The 10205-nt window shown below is 35.2% G+C and overlaps 1 protein-coding gene across 1 annotated transcript; it reads right to left on the bottom strand.

The window, feature by feature from the left end:
• Positions 1–544: 544 nt before the first annotated feature.
• On the bottom strand, positions 545–4697 carry LOC131162082 (F-box/kelch-repeat protein At1g22040). The gene is made up of 2 exons (XM_058118218.1): positions 4485–4697; positions 545–2530 (listed from the first exon to the last, which is right to left on the bottom strand). Exon 2 carries the CDS (start codon positions 2419–2421, stop codon positions 997–999), a length of 1425 nt encoding a protein of 474 aa, XP_057974201.1. The 5' UTR covers positions 2422–2530; positions 4485–4697; the 3' UTR covers positions 545–996.
• Between the last annotated feature and the right edge of the window lie 5508 nt (positions 4698–10205).

Raw genomic sequence — 10205 nt, 5'->3', positions numbered from 1 at the left:
TTGAATTATGGTAGTTTCTATGACAACTAAATCTGGATTATATCCTCAGTAAGACGATATAAATAACATCCAAATAAAAAATACAGGATCATTCTCTGCATGGTTTTATCCAAAGAAAATTTGGAAAAAATATAATCTATTCAATGTTGAATATAATTGAAGTTGTTGAAGGAAAATCAGCTAAAGCATATACAAAAATGGCAGACCAAAGACATTAAAAATACATCTGTGTCAAAACTACAATAAATTTTTTCAACAAGTTGTCATGTTAGTAATGTTATCCATGTCATGCTGCTTAAAATTTAAACACTTCCTGCTTGATTTTACCTGTTTTTGTTGTCTGACAGATACGTAGACAATTAAATGAAAAATGCCACATCAGATACCAGCATAGAAGGTACAGAAAATCGAAGTCACAAATATATCAAGAATATGGCAAATAGTTAAGTGCATCCCACTGTTTGATGTATCCTTCTGTAATTGTTTTTGGCAAATCTCATAATAAAATCTTATTGCAAAGACAGAGCCCAGAGAGGATACATGATTTGACGAGAGAATGCTAACTATTTATTATTCATAACCACAACGGTGAAAACCTACCCAATCAAGGCAATGTAAAGGACATGTAATTCATCTTTAAGATGCACCCAACTGAACTTAAATAATCTAAACAGCATGTACAATCAACATGTGAAGGGTAATGCAATATGGGATACTAGTTGCTAAGGAGGCAAAATTAGAGTCATAAGACATACTTGCCAACAGTCTTCAAATGCAATTATTTTCTTTTGAAGTAAAATGCATATCTCTTCTTTGCCTATTTAAGTTTCTACAGATCATGATTGATTCTCCTCAAAATGTAAGAATATATGCCATCAAATTAATCAAATCTGCTGATAGCCACATATGAAAAGCAGTCTTTCCACCACGCAACCCACTTGTATAGATTCCCAGGCACCAATTAAAGAAGCTTAAGCCATTTTGCTGCATTTGAGGCTAAATATCCAGAACTTGACAATTCACCAGTTCAGAAGATCCAAAATCCCTAGTGGCAATCGCCTTCCAAACAACTGTTTCTGTTTCTGCCAACGAGTCAAAGCATTCATGCAAGGGACCAGCGGGAGATGAAGAGTTTGATCGGGAAGAACAAGAACTATCGCGCAAGTCAGCCTGCAGAACTGCAATGTCATGATTAGCATCTTTTGTGATGACATGAAGCTTTCCATGAAAACCAGCAAGTAAATATGGCGACTCTGAGGTATCAGATAAATCACACAATGGGACCTTCCCTATGACAACTTTCCAAGCATCATCACTTTGGTCATATACCTTGATCTTACCACTATCTAGAGAACTAGAGGGATCAAATGCATATAACTCACCATCTACAACAACGCTGAGTTTGGTACCTGCCTGCCTTGCAGGCCAACCCTCTCCCATGCCCATTGGCATTTCAACCCATGAATTTGTTTCAGGATCATAAATCTCTCCTCCAACATCAACAAAAAACGGCCATGAATACAGACTTTGGGGCACACATAACTTTCCTCTGTATGAAGTCATCCCAGTAGCTATAGGCTTTAACATATCCGCCAGAAAGGCAGTGGGCAACACTTGAGCCCTTGAGAATGGCATGCTTGGTACTTGCGCCCATGTATCTCTACAGGGATCAAAAACTTCAGCAGACTGAAGAGGAGTCAATCCACCGGCACCTCGGCTAACCCCTCCAACAACATAAAGCTTGTTGTTTAAGACAGCTGTCTTACAATAAGCCCGACCTGTAGACATAGGTGTCACTTCATTCCATACATTCAGAATTGGATCAAATCGCCAGACACATCTCATGGCTGAAGCTCTAGAAAACCCACCCAGCACATAAAGGCATCTGTCAATAGCTCCAATAGCACACCCACAAAATGGCATTTGATCCATTGCATCTTTCCGCCCAAGCCAGCCCCAGATTACATCAGCAATTTTATTACTCGGTCCCACCATGTTCCTCCTCCAAATCCCAAAAATAGATTTCTCAGATTCTTCTTCAGTGGCAAGACTGAGCATTGGTGGCAACCTATGCCATTTTCTTGACAAAGGATCCAAAGCATGCCAGAAAAGTTTATCATCTTCAGCCTTGGTCAACACATATAGCCATTCTTCTGTCACTCTAAGTTCTTTTCTCAAATTGAAAAGTTCATGGCTCATTACAGTTGCTTTCCAGTTCTTTGACACCAACCTCACATTGAAATAGCAAATTCTAGGCAGTCTAGCAAGAATCTGAATGGATATCTCATCAGGAAGGCTGGGAATTAATCTTGAGCCCTCTATTATAAGGCTGGATGACATCTTTTGCCTTTTGCAGTTTTCATTTTGAGAAACTTCGCCATACTCGCTCTTGGTACTGGCCAAGCTCAACAAAGCCCCCATTACAAATTTTTATAATCAGATAATAAGAAAGAATGCCAGCAAAAAATTCCTCTTTAGTCCAAGCATGGTACAAACAATGCCATGTATTTGCAGTTCACCAATGCAAAAGCTAAATAAACAAGACAAAGAAGGGAGCAAGAAAGGAACAATATCAGTAGAATCTCAGTTATCAATCTCTACAGAGATAGAGGTTAAAAAAATGAAAGTAAAAAATTTATGCTAACAAATAGCCTGAAAAATAACATACAATTTCAAGCTCAAAGCAGGCTTTGGGTCATAAAAAATTGAGACAGGAAGAAGAGTAAATGAAGTAAGAAATCTGAGAATCGATCAAAAAAATAAAATAAACTAAAAGTTTAGAAAAGAGCAGCTTAGTAACAACTTTAGTACACGTATCATCTTCAACTGCACATGTTTTTTTGGTCAATTGGGATGCCCACCAAGGCAGGGCTAGATAACTGGGGTAACCCATTCCTGATCCTAATCCCTCTCCACCCAGTCACAAGAGTTGAGCCTGAAACCTTCTACATGGATGTCCTAAGGCCATTGGATGTCTCCTAGAACCTAAATAACACACTATTAACTTCATGAAAAAACATGAGAAAAGAAGAGAAAAAAAAATTACAATCCCAGCTCACGCATTCCCATGCCTTCCATAGAATTGGAATATTCAATATACTTAAGATCTTTAAGATACAAAATTCTAGGATCCTCTGCTGATTTTGTAGATGGTTTCTTCTGTGGCTTCTGGATCTTTGAACAGTCTTTGCACATGGGTGACTCCCCCTTGGAGTCTTTTTTGTAATACATGCAATGTTTAATTATCCCATATGAAGAAGTGATATATAAGCGGAAGAGATTCCCCAGTAGATATCATTAACTTCAAACACACACACACACACACACACACACATATATATATATAACCTCCCGAATCATCAAAGATATAATACATTGTTCCCATTTTGGTATCATGGAAAATTAGTTCAGTTTCCAGCAATGCACCACCCTGTGTGCGGTGTAACACATTGATTCTTTCATCAATAATGAATTTCATGATAATCCAAATTAAGGACAGTTGCCTTCTATTTTTCTCGTTTATGATTGGGAAAATAAAAAATACAAACTCAAAAATTAACTTTTGCATTGCTAAAATCAAAGAGGGAGAGATTTCAAATAACATATTTAAGGTTGTGTTTCAAAGCATCAATTTTGGGCCTTGAATTTAGATTTACTTAGATATGTATGAAACTCAATTCAACTTTGTAGAGTGTTTGTTTCCATCCACACAAATCTGAATAACCAAATTGCAAGATTCCAAACACTAGGCAATTGTTTTTAAATATATATATATAATTAAAATTTACACATTATAGAAGATTTAAGGTGTAAAACAAACTATCAAAGACCTATTTTATATTAAGGTTTTTAGAAAAAAAATTTCTTTGAGTTGGGGGAATGTCTCTCAATGATTATGGACATTATCAAAATTATAAAAATTAAGCCCATTCAACCAGCACCGGTACCCCTCCTTTCAACTTAAATCGTCTTAATAAACGTACGCAAAGGCTGACAATTGTCCGGCGAAAATCAAATTCATTGAAACACTGGAACACCAGATAAACGAAGCACACCAAAAACCATTGAAATTACAAGCCCTCTTGCATTGCAGAAAAAGAAAAAAAAAAAAACAAAACAAAACAAGAAAGGAACAAAAATCAGATCTCGATATCTCGCACTCCCCATTGTTTAAGCTTCTAAAAAATAAAATAAAAATAAAGAAAACAATAAACCAAATACCTGCACTGGGTTCTGGGTTCAACTGAGGAGACAATTGCACTTTCCACAGCCCAACACCACTCCCCCCACCCCCCCGACGGCCCCCTTTTCCGAAGTTATTAAAAAAAGAAACAAACAATAATTTTCTTTTCCTAAACCATTTCAGCAACCAAACAGGCAACAACACATCAAATGATCGCAGATTTGCAAACAAATAGCAGATATTATACCAATAACTTTAACCTAAAAATTTGATTGAAAAAGCAGGCGACGAGTAAAAATACCTGGTAAGATCCGAAGAAAGGACGATCAATGGCAGCCAACAATGGAGTCCTGGAATAAATATCTCCAAAAGTCCACTTTGTTCGGCGGACCGAACTGAACTGTTAGACCTTTTTCCGTCTGTAAAATGAAACCTTTCTCTTCACTATCAAATATCAATGCTCTTGCAATTACATTTTAGAAATTTTAGAACTGTTAGGCCATTTAATTTTAAAATTTTCAGATTGATTAGGTCATTAAATAAGTTGAAATTTAAGTCTTGGTCCAGTCAGCCCCAAACCAACGTGACTATTGCGTTATCTATTCTAGGTTTGAAAGGTATTAGAATGGAATAATATTTGGAAAGCAATGAGACTTTAAAAATGAAAAATGAAATATTTATGATGAACCTTTTGCTAAATTTGTATATAAAATTATTTCATTGATATCTAATTTATTTTTATGAAAATAAATTATATTTTATTTTGAAGAAATTATCGAAAATAGTAATGAATTATGTGATATGGATATTTATTTATATTTTTACATAAGTAATCATAAATTAGTTATAAGAGATTTAATATTTTCTTATTAGTTTTCTATTTAATTGATCTTTTTAGAAAGATATTTTAGGAAAATTATGGACAAAATTATTCCTATTTTTTTATCACATGAGAAAATGCAATTATAAGAAATAGGAAATAGGATATGTAAGACTTGAGATTGAGGACTTTTATGCAATTTAAAAAAATATATATAATTCTATTGTTTTGGTACATTAATTACATGTTTATAATTAAATTTTAAATAATTTATTGTTGTCCTTTGAACTTCAGCAAATATTTAATTTCTAGTATCTTGTATTGCTATAACCCATAGTGAAAATTACGTAAAAAAAAAATATTTGGTAAAAAATAAAATTAGAGGAAACTTGTTTTAGAGGGAAAATCCCTTTTTACTCATGTACTTTTGTGCCTTTGAACTTTCATGAAACTCTTTTAATACTTGTTATTTTCTTGTTGCAACTCCAGCTATATGTACTTACCCTTCGAGTGTCATTTTGTCATACTAGCTTGGGTCACTTTGTTGGGGTATTAGGATGGATCAGGTTCCTATTACTTCCTTGAGGTAGAGAGTGGAAGAAATTCTAAACCCTAATTCCATTGTCAAATTTGGTCATCTTAAATGGACTGTACCTTCCACTATTCACTGTATCGCTCTTGGAGAGAATTTGGGAAGCTAGGAACAATGTGTTTTTAGGAAAATACAAGTGATTCACGATGCTTTTCCTCAGCAATTTGCAATGTCCAAGAAGCAAATCACTTGCTTCCCATGCAAACTTGCAAGAGGAGATAGAATATCAGCAACTTTTAGGTATACATTGCTATTGTTGCTAGGAATAAGGGTGGTCAATTTTTTGATAGTTGGGTAAAAAGTATTCCTACACTAGATGCTTCAAAGGGAGAAACTTACTTTGCCTTTTTGCCATTTACAAGGCAAGGTGTCAGGGTCCGACTTTTTTCATATCGTTGTGAAGGTCCGTGCGGCGCTAGCTAAAGCATTCTTGCTTAACTAGCCAGCCTATCATTTACCAACATTCACCCACGAAACATTTTCATTAACATTCATTCAAATAGCAGTAGAAACAATAAGCATTCATGAAAGCAGTGGAAAACAAGCAATAAACATTGAATCTACGTAATTCATTAAGACCTCCGTTGACAATGTGTGTTTAGCTAGGGATGCAAGTAGGCTAAACACGTTGACAATAGCTAGTGAGTTTTACATTGACTGATAAACACTCGTTCTCCCCTAAAAAGGTTTTTATGTAATTATCATCCTGACACTAGGAAACATCAAAGTGACTGAGGAGTCATATTGTCATATTTGACATACAAATAAACTACTAGCAGAAAATAACCCTACACTAGTATTTACATAATGGAAACTCATCCCAAGTATACAAGACAAGCAGTCACAGGTAAGCATAATGCCCTGAACAAGTTTAGCTCGTGACACAAGACAATAGAATTAAATGTCAATTTGATTATTTTGGAAGGAAATGCAAAGGTTGTTTTTGATGAGATATCCATGTCTTCTAAGTGCTTAAATTTGAGATTTTAACCTTATTGTAAATGTGATTAAGACGAGTGAAAGAACCATTTTTTGGGTAGTTCATGTTTGGCATAGGAATGCGTATAAGCTTGCCCATTCTTTGGTTGCTTGGCTACCTCCCTGCAAATTAAAGAGGAATTATATATTCCTTATGATAGACTTCCTCCAAGATTCCTTTGTATGGTTTGTCAAGATCTTGCAAAGGCCCAAAGAATTCTTCTGACTTTGTCACCTTTCTCTAAGCCTTGCTACGCAATTTAATTTTAAGCCAAGTTATGGTCTTTAATTTTATATTTTTGATGCTTAATTGTCTTTATCTCATCTAATAGGGGCTATTCCTAATATGGACATGGATTTAATTTTTGGATTTGAATGTGCTTGTGTCCAAGCACCCTTATAGGACAAGGAAAAGGTAACCTTATTTCTTAGGTGTGTTTTTTCATATTAGGGTTTAGGGCAATGGCCCTTACTTCCCTTTCTCTATAAAAAGGAAGCAAGAGGAGGCCCTAAAAGCAGGTGGAAAAGAAGGGATACGATGACAAGGAAGAATTGAGAGGAGACAAGTTCTATTGCAAAAAAAAAAAAAAAAAGACACATACATGTCCATCAAGGGAGACATGTTCATTGAAAGAGAGTAGAGGAAAGCTACAAATTGAAGACTCGATGGAAGAGTTTCTCCCAAGTTAAATGTTAGGACCGGAGGAGCCCATAGGTGGGCTTGATACACATGGGTGAACACCAACTTGACCAAAAGTTTAAGCCTATTAGGTCTTGAGTTTAACCATGTATATAAGCCCCTATCATCCACTCTAATTTTCTAATGTAGGACAAGCTTACAAGTAGAATTCTCAACAATCTCCCCCTCACTTGTGAGTTTCAATTGCTCCCCCTTGAACGGAAATCGTCTCTCTTCTGGGAGTAAGCCCAATTCTCCAACAGTTGCTCAAGTGGGCCTTACCACTGACATCTTACGTGCTTTAGATTGCACTCCACATGCTTTCAAACCAATCCTACCTCTCACGTCTTGACCCTATTTGGATCCATCCCCAACTTAGATGATCCTTATTGGCCTCAGCCACACACTTGGTCCTCCAATTGTTAGCACGTCAAGAGAATTAGCTTCCCGTCTCGACTTTTTACGATGTCGCTTACCCAGACTTACTACCTATTGGCTCTGATACCACTTGTTAGGACCGAAGGAGCCCTTGGGTGGGCTTGATACACATGGGTGAACACCAACTTGACCCAAAAGTTTAAGCCTATTGGGTCTTGGGTCCAACCATGTATATAAGCCCCCATCATCCACTCTAATTTTCCAATATGGGACAAGCTCACAAGTAGAATTCTCAACATTAAAGATCTATCGCCAACTCCTTTGAAGGATTCAAGGTTAAAAGGAAAGATTAAAGAACAAGGTATGCTTCTAAACCTCTTCTAATTTCATGTATTCTTATATGTATCCATTGATTTTAGAAAAATATCCAAAGTGAGTGAATGAAAGTTGTGATTTTTATTAGGTGTTTAAGATAAAATTGCATGTTTTAAAACAAGGAACTCCATGCTAGGTACACACAAATGGTGTAGCTCTATATGTTTAGATTTTGTAAGGTTGGAAAGATGAAAGGTTCGCCATACTTGTTATATTTTTTATGTCCATAGAATGCATGATGAATTTTTGCTTAGGGTAGACTACAGAAGTTTAAAGGGTAATAAGTGATTAATGAATAAAAGAAAGAAAAGAGGTAGAGGGTTGTCCTATGCGGGTATAGGCTAGTTGTTGTTTTTATTTGGATGGTTGTAGGTTATAACATGAAACATTGACATGACGAGGCTAAAAGGAGGTGTTTTGAGCATACAAACAACCTTCGAGATGGCTGAACGAAGTAGTTTGTGCATGTTATAAGGTGACTAAAACATTGGTTTAGGGGTTGGTCTAGGATTAAAAAATGTTGCCACTTGAGGGTGAGAACATCCTTAGATGGTTGGAAAAGAGTGTCATTGGCATTATCATCGGTGATGGCCTAAGAAGCTTATATATGGGATTCTAGTGAGTTTCTTGTAATAACAATTATGTTGGGGTAGTTACTGGAGCCAAAGGGTTCGAATGTTGCTGAGAAAATTGGTTAGCAACATTGGAGAAGGCCGCCATAGCAAGGGTTTTAACATCTTTGCCGAGGAAGACGATTGTAATCCTTAAGGAAAGCACACATTTGTTTTAAACTACTTTAGATCGAGTGGTTGGTCCACTTGAACTGGTTGACTAATTCCCCAATTTATTTTCATTTTTAATTCCTTTAGTGCACCTTGTTTTAAATTTCTTTAGACCAGTCGAATGGTCTACTCGAATTGGTTGATCGATCTATTTTTTTTTTCTTTTTAAATTCTATTAAATTTCAAAATTCATTTTAAAAATAGCTTGTTTGTGAAAAATTCTCAAATTTTGGAGAATATCAGGAAAAAATATCTTTCATTTTGGAATAATTTTGATATATTGTTTTGTTTATTTAATATTTTAATTAATATTGTCTTTGATTTAATTTCTTTTAGTTAAATGTTTATTATTTTGAGTAGTTTAAAATTGTTTTCGCCTTTGAATTTTAGAGTTTTTCATTTACGCTTAGGATTTATTATAGTTTTTGGTTAATTTAATTTATTTATTTGAACTTGCTTCATTTTTCATGTTATTAATTGATTAAAAAATCATTAAAGGTAGAAAATTTAAATAAAATACCAAAACAATTTTTTATTAAGCTTCTCATCATTTTATTTAAGTTCTAGACGTATTTAGAGAATAGGTTTGACCTTAGAATAGGTTCAAAAATTCAAAATTAAAAAAACAAAAGATTTGAAATATAGGAATAAGATAGGGTTTCTAGGGTTTTTAGGATTTATCTCGAGTATTAATTATGGTTTCTAGTTATCATTAAAGTGATAAATAAAGGAAAAAAGGAAAGTCCTTTTAAAGCAAGAAGAAATGGGAGAAAGTTTCCATGCACATAAAGTAAATAGGTTTCTTTGTACATAGAAACATACATAATTGGACCTTTTCAAATTTGGAAAGCAAGAGTGGAGCTAAGCTGAGTGGAGCTTTCACATGCTCAGGCTTGGCTTTAAAAAAGAATAGCTTGGCTCAGGCTCAGGCTCAGTCTCAAGCTTAGTTCAATTAGAGTTCCAAAAATTAAGTTTGAGCTCGACTTGAAAAGTTAACTACATGCTTTGGCTAGGCTCAAACTCGGTTTGATCTAAACCACAAAGAGAACTGACAGATTTGGTGTATTCCCAAGAGGGGGGGGGGGTGAATTGGGAATTTAAAAAATCTTAGGTCAAGTATGTCGTATTTTCAAAATCTACGATCAGGATTATACAACCTAGGGTCTTTCTAAGCAATTACAAAATCCACAGATATTCAAATATACAAATATTCAAAAATATGCACAACAAATCAAATATAAATATAAGTGTGGAAATGTAAAGAAAGTGAGGAGAGAGAGAGAGCGCAAACACAAAGTTTTTAACGAGGTTCGGTAAATCCCACCTACATCCTCGCCTTGGGCAAATTACCCAAGAATTCCACTATCTGCTCCTTAAAAATAGGCGGAGCTTCCCGTTACAATCCACTTCTTCACAGG

The sequence above is a fragment of the Malania oleifera genome, chromosome 8 (genome assembly GCF_029873635.1).
Source record: "Malania oleifera isolate guangnan ecotype guangnan chromosome 8, ASM2987363v1, whole genome shotgun sequence".
NCBI classification, from domain to species: domain Eukaryota; kingdom Viridiplantae; phylum Streptophyta; class Magnoliopsida; order Santalales; family Ximeniaceae; genus Malania; species Malania oleifera.
This window is presented reverse-complemented; position numbering and strand designations above follow the sequence as displayed.

Excerpts from the sequence above, each read along its gene's own strand:
- LOC131162082 (XM_058118218.1), bottom strand. The coding sequence starts at position 2,421 with ATGGGGGCTTTGTTGAGCTTGGCCAGTACCAAGAGCGAGTATGGCGAA.